The sequence below is a fragment of the Homalodisca vitripennis genome, chromosome 1 (assembly GCF_021130785.1).
Source record: "Homalodisca vitripennis isolate AUS2020 chromosome 1, UT_GWSS_2.1, whole genome shotgun sequence".
Classification (NCBI taxonomy): Eukaryota; Metazoa; Arthropoda; class Insecta; order Hemiptera; family Cicadellidae; genus Homalodisca; species Homalodisca vitripennis.
In genome coordinates, this window is record NC_060207.1 from 77,152,072 (window position 1) to 77,171,104 (window position 19,033).

Here is a 19,033-nt window from a genome sequence, read left to right on the forward strand (position 1 = left end):
TGGAGGCTGTATGTACTGAGAAGAATATACCATTGCCTTTTATTCCAAGAACAGTGATATAAACTCTGTGAGCATACCAAACACATTAAAAAGAATTTCTTTTGGTGGAAGTTTTCTTTTTATAGGCAACCACACAGCTATATTGATCACTGAGTTATAGTCCTGTCAACAGCATAATAACATAAACAGGCTTTAAAGGTCAATGAATCTTAATAGGAGTTACTTTTTCAGCAATCAAAAATTCGATAACAGTATACTGTTTTACTCGTGTTGACATACAACTTGGGCATGTCTCTCTACTTTCACTTCTCAAAATACTGGATAAAGACAATGACCTCTAACCTGCCCATGCATATTGAGTGGGAATATTATTTCCACATGGCATACCAAGTGCTTCTAAACGCTATTTTGTTTCCACTCTACAAGCATGAGTATCTTATTTTTCAGTCTACTCTTGTATGTTTATATCAGTGTTAATTACAAGAAATTATATTGAGCTATTTTAGGATAAACTATTCTAACTGAGTTACAAAAATGTTAAAACATTACCAAAAGTTCTGTTTTTTGGTTTCACAATTATAGGAATAAAATCGATAATTATCGGATATCTGTGGAACCCATTTGCAGTGAGACCACTGAGTTCTCCAATTGTTTCTTTCTCCTTTATTTCATTGTTGTTTATTTTTCCTGCAACCACAAGTTCAGAGCCATTGAAGAATACAGGAAAATCAATTTTAGTCCTTGAAGAGTTGTCAACCTGAAACAAATTCAAGCTCTCATTTTATTTTGTAACATGGATCATTTAAAACTACATAGCATTTAATATAAGTTGGTTAAATTACATCAGACTTGATTGGATGTTTTAAAGATATAATTTACATTGCTAATATATATGAAACATAACACATCCAAAGACAATTTAGAATTCCAAATGTAATAATATCAGATAAGTCACATAGCCAGCAAAGAACAGTTTTTACGTAAAAACTATTACTTTTATAAGTGTCTAATATGAGGGTTTGGTGAAACTATAAGTATTCATCTGACAAAATTACATATTTGTATAGATGAGCAACTGTTTATTAATCTTCACTTAAATCAAACACAAAGTTGAGACTACAGAAAATATTAAATGCATAAGTCTCTATGTACCGCATTTCTCAGCACAAGCATACAACTAGACGTAGAAACTACCATTAACTGGGTATAGCACAACACCAGCGAATACTGTTAACTTTTTTTTTTTTTTTCCTTGGGGCGGCCTACTGCCATGCACTTAAGCCTCAAGGGCCTTTTGCGCACCCCGGAAACACCATGAGGCCTACCAGTCTACAACTTCAGCAGTTCAACAAACCGCCGAAAACAACCTATCAATTCCTCCTGGGAAAACTCGCCACCCCTGTTCAAGCTACCAAAGATGGCATACCGCTCTCTTGCTATTGCAGGGCAATCAAAGAGCAGGTGCTCAGCAGTCTCCTCCTGCTCATTACACCTTCCACAGAGCGGATCCTCCTGAAGGATGCCAACTCTGTATAGATGCTTCTTCAGGTGACCATGCCCCGTAATGAGACCAATGACCTTAGAAGACATTGATCTGTTTAATGAGAGAAGGTCCGAAGCCACCTTGGAGGAAGGTGACTGTAATACCATTCTACTCACTCTCAAACCCGGATGCAACCTCCACCTTCTCCCATGCTCCGCGCGAATCCATTTCGAGACAACCCTAGAGGATTCACACCTTGGAACACCGCAGAATGGTTGAGGGCCCGTCATAATTGTTGCTGAGCCCTGGTTGGCCAGGGCATCAGCTCTTTCGTTCCCAGGAATCCCCTCATGACCAGGAACCCAACAAAAGGTTACATTGTTGATTCTGGCAAGGGAGGAAACGGTCTGATAGCAATCCCAAACCAGTTTGGATTTGATTGCGCAAGAATCCAGCGCCATCAGCGCTGCCTGACTGTCCGTGAAAATGTTAATCGTCTTGCCCCTATATCGCAGACGAAGATTCTCACGAGCACATTCCATAATGGCTGCGACCTCCGCTTGAAAGACTGTCGGATACGGACCCATAGGAACCACCAGCTCCCTACATGGTCTCACTCCCAGAATTCCAGCGCCTGTGCCGCTTTTTGTTTTGGAGCCGTCTGTGTACCATTCAAGCTCCGCTGGTGGAAGAGGTTGCTTCCCCTCTGACCAATCATCCCTTGAGGGTAAAATAATCCTAAAGGGTTTGTCAAAGGAAAACTTTGTGGAATCTGATCAGAGATCATGTGCAAAACATCCTCCTGTATCAGAGTGCCAATTCTGCAGTGCCCACCGCTGCAGCCCGACCAGAGTCCCGTCTGCTGAAGACAGTAGGCACTCTTCCTGGCCATAGCTCGAATGACAATGTCCAGGGGGGCGAGATTAAGACAACAGTCCAGAGCCGCGCCTGGCGCACTAGGAAAAGCCCCTGTGATAGCGAGGCAGGCCATCCTTTGGATACCTGCCAGACGTGCTACCACCGTCTTGGCTTCCGTTTTTGGCCACCATACGACAGCTCCGTACATTAGTGCAGGTCTGACCATGGAAACATAAAGCCAGTACAAGAGCCTCGGCTTCAGTCCCCAGGGCCCACCTATCACACGTCTGCATTGCATTAGAGACCACTTACCCCTGGCAATGACCCTTTTTAGATGAGGTCCCCAGTTTAGAACCCTATCTAGGATCACGCCCAGGTACTTGACCTCAGGCTTCAGCTCAACGGGTGAGCCTTTAAATAGAAAGGGACCAATGCCCTCCATCTGTCGCCTCCTGGTAAAGGCAACCACAGCAGCCTTGGTGGGGTTGACGGTGAGGCCAACCTTATCACACCAGTTTCCCACCATGTTCAGAGCAGCATTGGTCAGTTCCGTGATTGTTGTGTTGAACTTGCCACTCACAAGAATCACAATATCATCTGCGTACCCTTGTGCAAAGACACCGCTGCTATTCAAAGAATTTAGTTAGTCTTGGTTACTACTCTCAGTGAGACATCTAGATTTGGACTGTTTTTGGTTGTGATAGTGTTTCAAAAATATATTTCAAGACTAATATGTATGATGAGTGTAATGAATATTAACCTTGATAATATGTGTAACTTCAATTATTAATGATAGCCTAGTGATTGATTAAAACCAAGGAAGTCGTAGTTTCAAGTGAAGGTAGAACCACAGGAGTTTTAGTCCTGATAATATTCAATGTCCTTCTGGAATTCAATGTCCATTGTCAAACTCCATCTGCTTATCATCCAAAGATGTCTGGTCTTTATAAGGTTACATATCATCCACTTTAGTGTGATAATTAATGACATAGGAAAATCATCTATCAAGCTTACACCTCAGCCTCAAAATCAGAGTCAGTAAAAAGATTGAGGAGTTATTATGAAATATTTAGTAAAACTTAGAAAACCTATCAGAGAGGCATATTCTTTGTTGAAACAAGAGTATGGTATGGAGTATAAATTGTTTGGTAATCAGATGTTTTCAGTTATTTAAATGGTTCATAGAGGGATGAGAAGAAGTTTGAGATGGGTTACACCCAACAACCATCAAAACCATTAAAAAACTGGAGATTAAATCCGAAAATACGTCAGTTAAGTATTTGTGAATCTTAGTGTATTACCCATTCTCCATGAATGAATAACAAAAAAGAGACTGAGTTGCAGAAAAACAAGTCATGATCCATTTATCAGGTTACAGCCAGGCCCATACCACATTTTGTCATCAACATTTTTTTCACAAAGCATGAAATTACTGTGACGGAACATCCACCCAACTTACCAGGCCTTGTTCCCTGCCACTTTTTCTCTTGCCAAAAATTAAATCTAATATCATGTAAAACAATGTAAGACAGAAGAAGCCTTTAACCCTCTCCCGCTCGCAAGTCATGAATCGGCACGGCCACCACATAGCCACTGCAGCTTAAACGGCACAGATCGGCACACACTGCTTTACCCACTAGAGCCGATAAGTGCTGCTCTCGAGTAGCAATGTTTTGTACTACTACGGGTTGTTTGCTATCAGGAGACCGTTTACTTTACTTTTACAGTAGATTTATTCCATTATTTTGCTATTTATATTAGTTGTGCGGAAACAATGGCGGGTTGTAGTCGTACACTTCTTGACAGTGAAATCGATCTCGTTATTAATAGTGATTGCGACAATTCAAGTGAGTGTAGTGATGTACCAGAGCCTTGTGAAGTGGTTGGTGGCATTGAGGATGTAGTTCGGAGTGATCACAGTGGCAGTGGCAGTGATGGCGAGCCAGACAATGACCTTCACCAAGTAACTGTGCAACAAACAGCCCCGCCCCACTGGCGCCCAGCTGTCTGTGTGCCCCCTCCCTGGTCTCGTACAATCAACTTCATTGAACCAAATATTTTTGTAAATATTTATGTAAAATAATTAATATATATAATTATAGTTAATTACAATGACAGAACGTGTGTAAGTTGAGGCGCAGCGTATTTTGACCAAGCGCGACCGGCAGAACGAATTAATTGAGGTTAGAAGCACCGTGAGTGCCTGGAAACAGTGCGAGCGGGAGAGGGTTAAAGACAATGCAGTGAAGACCAAGACCATGCTCTCAGAAGAAGTCTTTAAACATTGCCTTGCTCAGTGGAAAACTTACATGAAGTGTTGTAATGATTAGAGAGGAGTATGTTGAAGAGAATAATGTTAAAGTTTCTATAAGTAAAAATAAAGAATGTTATGACCCTAATATCTTTATTTCCTTGGCCAGACCTCATATTCCCAAGCATATCCAAAAGAACTATTTTAGTCATATATGTTATAATCAAAACTAATACCTGTCCAGGCAAGTAAGTGAAGGTCACATTGGAAAGCAGAGGCGAGGAAATGGTTTTATAGAAGTTCTTCAGTTGGTCAGTAGCATCCGCTGCCTCATATATGTTTCGGGCAAAACCATAATTTGACAATGACAGCTTACGTAGGAAATTGAAATCTGCACCATACCCGAAGGCCAAGCTGAAGATGGGACAGCTGTAACAGAAGCAATAAATTTATGAATGACAATTACAATTAAAAAGACACTAAATTTTAATTAACAATGAATGGACCATACACTTTAAAAGAAACAAAACCAAATACTTAGTTATGAAACATACTCCTTGGTGTTGAGAGGCTTAGTCTTGTTGATAATAGCATCTGTGTTGTACTCTTCGACATTTGGTTCTCCGTCTGTCAAGAAGACAACAACAGGTTGGGGTGGGTCACTCTCATTGCTCCACAAATCAGAGCCGATAGAAACCAGTTCAAGTCCCGTCCTCAGTCCTCCCATTATGTTTGTTGCTGTAAAAATAGTGTAACCCAGATAAGATCATAGCCATAATAGTTAGTAGCTATTTAATACTTATTGATCAAGTATTAAATATTCAAACTTTCAAAAATAGCATATCCATGTATCTCTACTCGATGCACCAACTTTAAAGTAGAAAATAAAAAATGATACGTATGAGTATTTTCAACAATTCTGACATTTATAAAAAATCCAAAAGCATCATGAAGGGAAAGCCATAAAAACAATCAAATTTAAAAAGATAATCACATTCCTTACATAAAGTATAATGTTAGGTTTAGATAGAACAGTAAACCATTAATAAAAATAAAACTCAAAAAGGTTCCAGAACAGAATCCTGAAGAGCATGTAACTTAACCTATTCCAACTGTAACTATTTACCTATTGTACTCTCTGCTTGTCTTTAGTTTTAATTAGAGACAGGAAAGGTCAAAAGGTTGAGCAAGCCAATGCAATCATCATCATAGTCATTAAGATAAGATGTATTGCCAGGATCAAAAATAATAACTGCTATTTTCTCACCTCCAAGGTCAGAATAGTTCCCCAGATAAGCACGAGCTGACGCTATATTTTCAGGTGTAGCCTCAATGACAAATCTTTTATCTAAGGTGGTATTACGGATAATCTCAGGCTTTGCTTCTATATCCCATCTGGACAAGTGTTCAGTTGCTGAACTGTACATTGCTGTTGGAGACCAGGCCTGTAAACACAACATGCTAAATTACAATGGTATAATTAGTAATACAAAGCACATTACAAAGTTATGTGTTCAATACATTTGAATAAAACAAACAGTGTGCATTCAGTAAATATAATATGAATATATACTGAAGTGAATATACAGATCTCTATCCATCCTCTGTGCTAAAATACAAAAGTAATGTAGTATGTTAAATAAAAATAATATAAATTTAATATGAAGTTTTAAAACAGCATCACTTGCTTTATATTTCAATGTTATAAATTAACTTTAAAGCCATTCCCACAAAGCATTATCTTGTTATAGTTACAGTATAAATATATAACTAATTTGAAACAACACACTCTTAAATATATTCTAGTGTTAGCAGATATACAGACAAAACAAAACCATCAGAACATTTATGTCATACTTATACAGATACTCTATAATCCACAGCAACTAGTAACTTTAGAGAAAACTTTAGGATGAAACTCTAGAATGAATTTAATTGCACGATAAATTGAATAGAATCTTTCAGTACAAAAGGCATTATTAAAAATGCTCATTCATTAATTCTTACACTAGATGAGTGAAAAAGATGGACAGACAGATATTATGATCCAAAAAATAAGAGCCCACAAGAAAAACATAATTCTACAACTGTATCTATAAATACATAAATGCTATCTATACAATTAATATTGGAGATCATTCAAATTATTTCCTAGAATATACTGTAAAATCCTACAAGACATATTTTGAAGGACAACTGTACAGATATACAATACAGTATGAATTCATACATTCAGAAACCCTTCGAGTCCTGTACAATTCAGAGTAAATGCACATAAAATAAAATGTTTCTACTGTGAAATCTTAAAACCAGTAACACAGGAAACACAACTTATTACATCAATATTTATATACAGGCAAACCAGTTCTTTGTATGAAACTGTGGTAAAGCTGAAAACATTAAGACCACACATAAACCAGAGAAATGCGATTGTAGAGAATCATAAGTCATGATTAGCCACCAGCAATGAGCAACTTTCCACTACAGACTCAAAGTCTTTTGGATTTTGTGGCTATTGGATCCCTAGTAATCAAAGCTATTAAGTTGTAAGAATATAAATATTGTAATATTTTTAGATTTAGTTAGTTCCAAATACTACGGTTTTTCTTTTCCTTTTTTTCTACTTTAAGATTTTATTTATGGTTATGAAGGCTTTAAGCCTACTCTATCAAAATTTAAGGAAAGTATTCCCTTATTGGGAATCCTTTAACAGGAATTTATAGCAGTGAAAGATTCATAAACACATTTAACCCTTTGAGTGCCACAGCGTCGCTAATTTTGACGGTACGAAAAGTGCATAAAGTGCCAGCCAGCGTCGCCAATTTTGATGTTTCGTATTTCGATAATATTTTATATAGTACAAGATTATTTTGGCCAAATAATCAGACGGCTGTATTCAATAGGATCCAAACGTATTTTATTTTATCTGTGAAACGTATGTTGTTTGGGTACTTATCAAGAAGCCACTATTTTTGGACGAGTTTTCCTTATCGGGGACAAAATAAATTACAGTATTAAAAACAACTGACTTTATTTAACCTATTTTGGAATTTACAAGTTATTACGACAATCAATTAAATCAAAAACTATAAGAACAACGTTTCATTATTCGAAAATGTCAGGTCATTCGTGTGTCTATTTGGAGACGATTGGAGATAGGAAGTATGACTCTTCGAGTATTTTTAGATTCATTATGGAAGAAGGAACGTATAACGAAGTTTATTTTGATCTTTGATAAGGAAAACTCGTCCAAAAATAGTGGGCTGTGATAAGTACCTGTACGATGATTCTGTCTTCTAGTCACGCGACGTAGCGGACGGTAGCGGACGAGTACCGTGTTGCGTAACGGCATTTCTTGTTGTTTATGTGCCGATAACCAAGCATTTGAGTAAATACAAAATAAAATATTAACTTATACAGTATTTTACTGTATTTCTTTACAAAAGTAATGTATAATTTGAGTTGTGTTCAAGCGAAAAACGTGAATTTTCAGTGTAAATATTATTAGGGTTATTGTTTAGTAAATGTAAACTTTTATGTAAATATGTTAGCAAGTATTTGTTTCTAAATTTACTAATCACATTTATTTGTGTTATATTAATGTTTTATTAGATTTATTGGGAAAACTACATCATTACTAAGTAATTTCTAAACTCTGACAAATGAAGTACAGTTTATAAAATGTCGGTACCCGGGCAGCATTTTGTTAATACATATAATGCCATGTTTTTAAAATTCTAGAATAAGATATTACACATGGGTTTTATTTAGAATCATATGGCCTTTATCATGGTATAAAGAAAAAAAATCTTAAAAATACCGTATACACACAAATTAGGTCGAAACTTAACTTTTTATACAAAAGTAAAAAACTTTTTTTATAAATACTGAAATTTTTATAAATCAAATTTTATTTGTAACGATATGTATCACATTCTGAATTTAATAAGAAAAAAACAACAACAAAATGATAGAAATCTGTTTGGTAGTTATTTTACAACAGCTTTTTTCCCAAAAGCTTACAAATATGCGAAAAAACAGCGTGGCACTTTATGTATATGCCTTCGGAAAATACCCGTGGCACTCAAAGGGTTAAATACTATTTAAATAATATTATTTTGTGGCAATAATATAATTCTGACAGGGCACTAATCACCTCACCTCTACATAACTCTGGAAAACAACAATGCTGAAGTGGTCCTTAGGGCTGAGATCAGATAAGATTTTATCCATTGCTTCCTTAAGCTGTTCCAATTTTCTACCACCCATAGAGCCACTATAGTCCAAAACAAACACAATGTGCTTCTTCAGCTGGGGCAGATCCTCAGGCGCAAAGAAATGAACAAAGTAGCCCTCGTCCACCTGGGAAAGTAAAGCAAATCTTAAAATTTGTCACTATTATTTGATACTGCTTTATATTGTTCAATTGTTTCAAGGCAACCAAAATATTTAGAATAGAAACTTTTCTTTTTTGTTTTAGGTTTTTTATTATGGGGGCCGTTTATAAATTAAAACGTTATTCATGATTTATTTGTAGTTTTAAAAACAGCAAGAGGAAGGGCACCTTCAGTCATGAACAAACAAGTGTTGCTTGATATCTCTCATAGAAAAATGGTTAGTTAAACAGCAAAATAGACTAAGACATTGAAAGATCGATATAAAATTTATAGTAAAGTCTCAATGTTCTTAATTTTTTAGAAGTAGGATTATTATTGTTCCATTTTAATGAATGCCAGCAACAACTGTGTGACAAGAGCTAAAGTGTAAAGAAGTAGTTTCCACTTACCCTTAAAAATATGGTTCTACAAAGAATAGCATATCCTGAGTTATAATATTAGAGAATAGTTGCTTATAACAGAAAACTATTTTTTAGTGGGAAATTGCTGTACACTAACAAACTTGGTGATAAATTTCAATCGATTTGTGGTTTTCTACAAATCAAAACCTAATCAAAGAATGCACTTCACATGTTTTCCCACTATACATCATGTATTTTTACTCTTACTGTTTACTCTAATTTTTACTCTTTTACCACCAACCATTTTTGGTGTACTATGTGAAAACTGCCAAGCCATTTTTTAACATAAGTTTTTACTATATTTTTTTATTTTCTTTCTTTTCCATAAAAATAATAAAAAAAACATTTTGGATAACAAACATATTAGTCTTTACCAAAATATAAAGATGAAACCTTATAAATAAATAAATAAATATATATATATATACAAGGGCCATCCGGAAAGTAGTACCCGTTTCCGCCGCGTGAGGCGCTGACGACGCGAGTAGCCACCGGTCAAGGTCAGATCGCTTCAGTGGCTTGTCTGCCTTCTCTGTTACAAGTTCCGTGACGCTAGCATTGCCTGTGTTGGTTCTGTGGCAGTTCATAATGTTTAAAAAAATTGAAAACGCCTCCAGTTGTGAAGTGAGGGCTATAATAAAATTTCTCAACGCAAGAAACGTTCGACCTTGTGATATTCATCGCCAATTAAAGGAAGTGTATGGAGACAATGTGATGGAAGAGTCATCTGTTCGGCGCTGGTGTCGTAATTTCAACTTGGGGAGGGGGAACACACACGACGATGAGCGTTCAGGGAGACCATCTGCCATTACAGATCAACTGCTGAGGTCAGTAGACGAATTCGTGAGGAACGATCGGCGCGTCAAAATTGATGACATCTGTGAACATTTCCCTAATGTTTCTCGAACAATTGTTCATGAAATTGTCAAAGACCATCTGCATTATTCAAAAATTTGTGCAAGGTGGGTCCCTCGCATGCTTACAGATGAACACAAAACCAAGTGTATGGCTGCTGCATTCACATTTTTGGAACGTTATTCTGATGAAGCAGACACGTTCTTGAATCGCATAGTTACTGGTGATGAAACATGGGTTTGTTATGTTTCACCTGAGAGTAAACGACAGTCAATGGAGTGGCATCATACTCATTCACCAAAGAAATCAAAAAAATTCAAGACTGTTCTGTCCACCAGGAAACTTATGGCAACCATTTTCTGGGATCGACGTGGTGTACTGCTTATTGATTTTATGGCCCGTGGAGACACTATTAACGCTAATGCGTATTGTGAAACATTAAAGAAATTACGGCGGGCAATACAAAATCGATGGAGAGGTCTATTGTCTGATGGCGTCATTCTCCTCCATGACAATACCAGGCCTCATGCAGCGGGGATAACACAACAACTTCTGCAGCAATTCAATTGGGAAATTTTCGACCATCCACCGTATAGCCCGGACTTGGCCCCTTCAGATTTTCATCTCTTTACAAAACTTAAAGTTTTTGGTGGGAAAAAGATTTGACAGCGATGAAGAACTTAAAGAAGGCGTGACCACGTATTTCAATCGGCTGGCGGCGGAGGAATATGACGCTGGAATACAAAAACTCGTCACACGTTATGACAAATGCTTAAATTTGCTTGGAGATTATGTGGAGAAGTAGTTTAAGGTATGCTCTTTTCAATAAAAATGCTTATATTTGTTAATATTTACTTCTGTGTCTTTATTTCACAAACAGATACTACTTTCCGGATGGCCCTCGTATATAACTTTACATACTTTTCTGGTCAGTGGTCAAAAAATCTTGTCTAGTGAAATGGCTACCTATTATTTCTATACTTATTTGTAAGTATAGGGAACCAAAAAGTATAGGCTTATCAGGCTTATCAAGTTTATTAGATGAGATAGAGAAGGTTTTTAAATATCAAAAGGTACCAGATATAACACAATTGTAAAAGAAAAGTCAACTATTTTACCACAATAATACTAAAATTACTTTTAATGGCTTCAACTATAAAAACCTTATAGTTTTGCAAAGTATTTGATGGAAAATATGTTGAATAATTTATAATTAGCTAGTCAGTAAAGTTAAAAATCTTCAGATGAAATTTTTTTAAGAAATATGTCACTGAGATTGTCATTGTCAATACAAATAATACTAAAAATCAGGTTGTTTAATAACATATTTTCACTAATAGGAGACTTATTATATTTTATAAATGTACAACTAACATTCATTTGAAGGAATAAATAAATATAATGTAAACACAATACAACACCACTAAAAAATTAACATAAAGAAACATAAGCCGTCTGCTTGTTATTCAACTTCATGGCATAGACTATCAAATCAAAGACAATCAAAGAGTCCTTGTTTTGATTCAGCAACAATTCTTTCTTAAATTCGTTCTATCGAATTTCAAAGCTTTTATTACAGTCCACAGCCAGTAAAGTAAATAAATATGAGCGTCTGCACTAGGGATTCCCTTCCCTTAATAAGGGGGTTCTTTGATAAGGTTCAAGTAATTAATTGGTAATTATCGATGTTATACAGGCATCAGTAGTTTTTAGGCTAAATTCTGTCTGCAGTGTAAGAACATCAGCATTAAAAGTGTCAAAAAGAATTACAAAATCTAAGGATAATCAATCATTGTTTTACTACAACTTAAATTTAATAATTTACAATAAAAAATCTTAATAAAATGTTTTTAAATCTGCATTATCTATTAGAAGATAAATTTATGACAACAATGATTTCAATATTTTAAACTCTTTAAAATTTTACTGTTAATTGTAATAAAAATTCAAAAATTTATAATCAGATACCAAACCATTAGAAAGTGTTTAAAAAACTATACATTACTAACCAATATCTGCTGCGGGTTGCTTTCTCGGTCCACATCATACTTGACAACAAACTGACCACTGAGTCCTGTGGCGTTTTGACTTTTCTGTTCTTCTGGAGTTGGCGCCCAGACAACTACTTTGTGGGTAGGACTCTTTTCTTCTATTTTTGCAAGGGAGTTTGCTAGAAAACAAAAATTGGCAACATGAAATAAGCATTTAAAAAAGTAGGCAATGTTAACAAAATTACAATATTATATTAAAGTATAAAATAGAGTTTTATGTAGTAACATAGAATTGTATCAGCATAAATATGTTCATTTGCAAGTATAAAGATTAAAATGTTTGGAAGCATTATTAAAACAAACTATAAAGTTTTTATCATATTTTATCATTAAGTTTTTGACGCAAACAAAAAATTAAGAAAGTAAGAAACCTTAAAAACTAAGAAAATATTTGTTGTATAGTATTAGATATAAATATTTTTAAATATCCAAGACATTTATTTTCTTGATTAAAAACCTTCAAAAGTAATCTCAGAATAAGTCAAATTACATAAACAGGTGAAACAGAAAATCACACTCCATACCATGTCAAAACCTCCCTACACGTTAGAAATGATACAAAATGAATGAGTAACACACTGAGTCTATTTCTTTATCATTGTATACCGGAACTAAATAATACATACATACACTCGAATACAGGCACTGGTACCATTTAGCAGTGAACGTAAACAGGCAGTTGTTTAGCTCAGGTACCAACAACTTTTACCCAGGGATTATCAAATAATATTGGGCTGCTGTGCACTGTTTAACACTTTTTGTCTGTAACTCTCTTATTTTTTGGTAAAAATTATCTTAATGATAATATTTTTAATCGTAAATAAATACATTTTTAACAGTAAACATAGCATTTTTAAACAACAAATGCCAAAATTAAAATTAATAATAAAAATGCACAAAATATTAAGTAATAAGGAAAAGTAAAAAAATAAAAATAAAATTTGGAACGTCTTCATATCAGGACATAAGTATTTTTCAACAGTTGCAGGCGCTTATGTATTTTACTAATAGGAAACATTAGTACCCAAAGAGTTAATGTCTAAGTTTATTTATGCTTTCAAATATTTTCACTTTTAGCAATATCCATTATTTCAACTGTTGTTATTTTTGTACTGTTCTCTGAAACTGAAGTAAAATATAAAACTTATTGAAATTAATGTACATTGCTTTAATACAAATTTAATTAGAATTATTTTTCTCTGTAAATCAAAATGTTTCTGTATTCTACATATATTACATTGGTTTTTTAAAAAATGGAACTGCCACCAAATGTTTACAATATCACTTTATGCAATATGCAATGTAGTTAATTCAATGTGTAAAATCAGTCGTGGAAAATTCAATTATTTTGCTCTGTTGTGGAAAATTCAATTATTTTGCAACAAAGCCTTGAGTTTTGATGGTTAGTCAATTTTATAATTTTTATTAATTACTGCATTTTAATGGTACAGCAAAAACCTTACGTTTATCGACCACAACTTCGTTGGAAATTTGAAGTTCAGGCACTTCCAAGTCCTTGATAGCTGTGGGCTCTTCAATGTTAACTGTTACAGACATGTCCTCTACGATCTGAAAAAATAATTTAGGAATATTACAAAATTACTTTTCAATTATTATTGATATTGATTTTTAACTGTTATGCTAATGGTAGTATTACAATTATTTGTTTAAAATAAAAACAGACAATATTATAAATTTAAAATACAATAAATAATTTGCAGCTAACACTATTTAAAATAACAATAATGCCCAACCAGGTATCGATCTGGCCAAATAAACCAATGTACTGCAATGTAAAAAAACAACACAGACTGCAGAGAATTAAAAATAATTCAAGACTGTACAGGAATAAGTCAAAAGCATTCACATTACAACAGGTCCGTATGAGTTATAGTGTTTATTTGAAACATAATAGTTGTTTATTTTCAGACGATCATGACTAGTTAAAACAATTTTTTATTAAACACTGGCCAGATAAAAGGATGTCAATGTTTTTACATTGTGTTTTACATTAAACAGATACTGGTTAAAGCCATGACGGGTTGAAAGGTGGCGGTTAAAAAGAAAATTACTTGTAATACTAATTAAAATAGTATACACATAATTTTGAGGAATAAAGTAAAATAAATCAATAAGCTAAAACTAAATAATAGAAGTGATTCAAATTTAATTGACAGAGTTTTAGCGAAGCCTATTACTCAAGGGGCTGGAAAAATTTCATTTGGTCTGCAAAATATCTCAAAAAAACAAATCTATGGAAGTTTTGCATGAAGCTTCAATTCTATATCAAGCAGCACTGAGTTCAATGGTAGTGTATGTCACTCCATAGGATTTGGTTAAGTATTAGCGAATATGTTTATATTGGTGTTATGGGTTTCCATGATAGTAATGAAAAAATAGTACAATAAATAATTTTGTAAACTATCTTAATATGTGACATTTTTATGTATAGAGTAAAGCAAGTAAAATTAAGTGAAAAATCAATGTTAAAAGTTAGTGATAAGATTTTATTTCAATGCACTCTTGTGTTGCAGTACCATCCATAGCTTACCAGAACTTTTATTATTTGAACACTGCAATGAAACCTAATTTAATGCACCATAATGTGAATGTATCATGTGGCAAGATATCTCAGGAAAGATTTTATTTGTAGACTTTAAATTTTACATGAAACATCATTACCACATAGGCAAGAATGAATTTTATGATGGTTCATGTTAAACTATGGGATTTGGCTGAGCGTCATTAAAGTCTATTATAATTCAGTATTCCTTCCTTGTTTTAATAGAAACAGAATAACTACTTTAACACAATAGATAAATATTATACCATATAATAATATCCTACAATAGTTGTACATTCTATGGGCACTCTTTCTTATATATGTAAAAGCTAAAAATATACATAAACTTTAATATGGTTTGTGAACTTCTCAATGTTTAAGCATATGAATGAAGTTTTTTTGGAACTAGATGATTAATCCCTTGACCGCTGTTTTAATAATTAGTGTTGTGTTTAGTTTTTTATTATTATTATTTTTTTTTAACACAATATAACCATGTAAAAAACACAGCTGATAGCTTAAAAACGAATAAATCTCAGACATGACGGTTGTTCACAAAACTAATTCTGAACGATATATCTCATGAGTGGTGGCTTAAGGAGTAACGTAGTATCTGAGTATACACCACACACATTACAAAAATATTAAATGTTTTATCTTTATACATTTCTATGTTCAAATACATGTTTTATGTTATGAGTATTATACAAACATGCATTAAGACAAAACCTCAAAATTTAGAAATTCTGAAGAATAAAAGTGGGGATTAGTAGTTAAAACGTTTCTTTATAGAAGTCAACTTTTGAATAAATCTTTGTAATTCCAAATCATGTTGTATAATTATACAAATTCTTCATAAGTTTTAATGAATTATAAGATAGACTAATTAATTAATTAATAATACAATTGATAAGACAATTGCAGTTATTCTTTGAACTCAGTTAAAACAATCTTATTTTAATTTATCAATAAAATTGTAATTCTTTAATATACCTTAGATAATGTTTTCTAGATGCTACAGAAGTTATTGGCGTGATTTTTACTAAAAAGACATTGTCAATCATGGCTTTTATTTAAAAAAATATATTTATGAGATGAGGCAGTCTTTGTGCATGGTGATTAATTTTTGAAGTGACAACGTCTTAAATTAGGTTGCGGCTCGGAGTCACTCATGAGAAAGTGTAACGCCCGGTAACGTTACGATGCCCGTCCAGTGGGTCCGCCGCACGGGATCCGCACGGGATAAAGCAGATAACTGTGGGTCCGCCGCACGGGATAAAGCAGATAACTATGTTTATTCGTGAAAATGTGGAGTGCTTAGATTCGTCATTTACAACAACTACAACAATAAAGGTAAATAATTGTACACTGATATTTCATTATCGTAAACTATGATTGATTGATTAATTGTTAGATTGACACAAAAGTTGAGAAACTGAGTTTATAGGTTATGTCATACTATTGACAAATGTTGATAGTGTTAAGTAAATTACTAGTTTAAATCACTCTGCAATCAATCGTAATTCAGTCGATTGAGAAGAAACAGCGCGTATTGCTAGTCAAACATTTAAAATAACAAATTATAACCTCTAACCTGTCATAACAGTGCGACCAAACAAACGAACTAAACCGACCAATCACCACGCGCGGAGTTAGAATTTAACTGTGTTTAGCAAGAATTTCAAATTCCAATTTTAGTAAATGTTTTATTCAACTTTACCATTTACAATAACAAATTTTAATTAATTTCAAATTATGTACAATGTTTTAGTAAACAAAATATATTTCTATAGTTAAAATTTGTGCAATTCTTATTTTCATTCAATTCCTTGTTCCTATTGTGTAATTTAATAATATTCATATCAATAAATATTTTACCGAGAAAAAGACGTTGTCACATAAAATCTTCGCCCGTAAAACCGACTTTACAGGCAACCATAATTTTTTTTATCTTTATAACCTTGTATAAGTGTGACAAAATCTTTTAATAATAGCGATTCTGCAGCAATAACAATTTTATGCCAACCATAATTGTTGTGTAATTCACATAAGGAAAGAAACATCTATTAAATCACTATAAAGTCTATACTAATGTAAGTTATAAAATAATTCCAAATAAATAAGTAGGTATTATTTAAATTATTAAATAAATAGTCTATTGCGCATATTAAATAAAATAATAATTACTTGTATTCTACCTAGTACCTAATACACCTAATAAAAAAGTCATTTCCAATTAATTCCCATGATAGGGAAGGGTCCGGGTCCCCCCCCCCTCCCACGGAGGCTGTGCAAATTCATAACTAGTATTAATAATTACTTTATTATGTACAACATGACTAAACGTATCAAACTAAAAATAAACCATAAAGATCCTTTTATTCTAATGTTTATTACAAATTATAAAAGAACAAACCACATGTTCGGCTTTTCATGGGAAAAAATGAGTCTACCTCTAGTATAGAAAATTAACGGTTAATACCTGTGAAGGGTTGATGTTAATAGTGTTTGTATAAACTCCCAGATTTCTGGACAACAGCTGTTCATAGGTCAGGTTGAAAGTTACTTTTCCATGAGCTTCGATATTCACAGACACCGAAAATTGGTTTGAGTCTCTGGCACTGCAAACAATAATTCAGTAATGTATTTTTAAAGACTTCTTGTAATAGATATAAATAGAAAATGGGTGATGGAAAACAAGAATAAAAATTTCACTCTTTAAAAACTTCAGTTTTAGCATAGCCATTAACTCAATAATTTGATAAAACTCTACTTGGCTGTTTTTCTGCATGCACAATACCTATAAAGTATTTGAATATAATGCCCCAATTCAATACACATGTCTATCTTCACCAAATAAATAGTGCTGGCAATACGACAATATGCTGAATGCTGAAGGAGTAAAAAGGTCTTAAATATAGTCTGTGGAGTTGAATTATGCTATTACTCTGTCACTTTAAGAGCCAGCTGTGGAGAAACAACCCAGAGTTTTACCGCTTAAGAACCGTTTTAAAATTAAAAAATTGTCATACCATTATTTTTTGTGATAGAATTATGGGAAACGAGACATTTTAGATACAATGAATATGCATCCTAAAACTTTTTGTTTTTCTTGTAAAGTGTACAAACCATGTTTAAACAAAGAAATATAAATAGTTTTTCGTAAATAACCAATAAAAATTTTAAGAAAGTTAAAGAGTATGAGGCACAATAACTTTATCTGTACAACAAGACATCTACCATTATTCTACGTTTAAAAATAAAGTTGTAAAAGTGTTTGAAGTTTAATATTGTTCTGAAGCTGCAATTGAGATGGCCACCAGTACAGCTGGTTCTTAATTTATAAGTGCCCATAGTAGTTCCATTGCCAGCAATTGCAGAAATTTGCCAGCAATTTGTAAAATCCACTAGGTGTTGAGTTTATATGGGTTATGCAATGTTTTGAAATATTAATGAGACAATGATATTGATATGGAAAAAACAAATTATACATGACCATTACGAAAATGGTAGCTGTTCAAAATTAATTAGTTATGCATGCACACATAGAGCATGTCCTGAGCACTCAGTGAAGAAATCTAGTTCCACTAGTTACATTTAAGAACAGATGAAATGTGTAGAAGTAATGTTCCAACGGATATTGATAATTTTCCTAAAAATCTGGTCATCCAACATACAATTGGTGAGATCCTCTTATGTTCTCAAGAAAAGAACGGACTTGTCTACTTTATTTGCTCTTTAATATATTTCTAATTTAGTATTGTGTTAAGAAAAACATTTGAAGTACATTAACTTCATTAAATGGGTTATAAACACGCAAAACTTATAGATAATGTAATTCTTAAGAGAATGATATAAAATATGCCAATAATAAAAAAACTCAAAGTTTAAAAATTAATGTTTAATTACATCAAGACATACGAAGAATAAGACAGAAAATGCAATATCTGTTTATTAAATGAACGTTCTTTGTAAAAACAAAACATAATGGTGTTTTTTTCCAGTGAAGTAAAAGTTACAAAAAATGTTCAGTATAAAAAATTGTAGGTTGAGAAACAAGATTTTAAAAATACAGCGTCAATTGAAATGCTTTTAGTTTTTTTTTATCAAGAGAGTACAACACTGCTACAACAATACAATACAATATATACAATACAAGTTATTATTGTACAGC

The 19,033-nt window shown here is 33.4% G+C and overlaps 1 protein-coding gene across 2 annotated transcripts in view; it reads right to left on the bottom strand.

Annotated features, from left to right (window-relative positions):
• The window catches only part of LOC124365140 (inter-alpha-trypsin inhibitor heavy chain H4-like), an 83,155-nt gene that overhangs the window by 50,066 nt on the left and 14,056 nt on the right, over positions 1-19,033 (bottom strand). For both annotated transcript variants that reach the window (XM_046821095.1, XM_046821103.1), the window contains exons 5-12: positions 17,342-17,480; positions 13,760-13,865; positions 12,255-12,415; positions 8,754-8,954; positions 5,860-6,037; positions 5,147-5,330; positions 4,829-5,021; positions 550-757 (exon numbers count right to left, since the gene is read on the bottom strand). In XM_046821095.1, the coding sequence (XP_046677051.1) occupies positions 550-757; positions 4,829-5,021; positions 5,147-5,330; positions 5,860-6,037; positions 8,754-8,954; positions 12,255-12,415; positions 13,760-13,865; positions 17,342-17,480 (1,370 nt within the window). The remainder of the gene's footprint in view (positions 1-549; positions 758-4,828; positions 5,022-5,146; positions 5,331-5,859; positions 6,038-8,753; positions 8,955-12,254; positions 12,416-13,759; positions 13,866-17,341; positions 17,481-19,033) is intronic.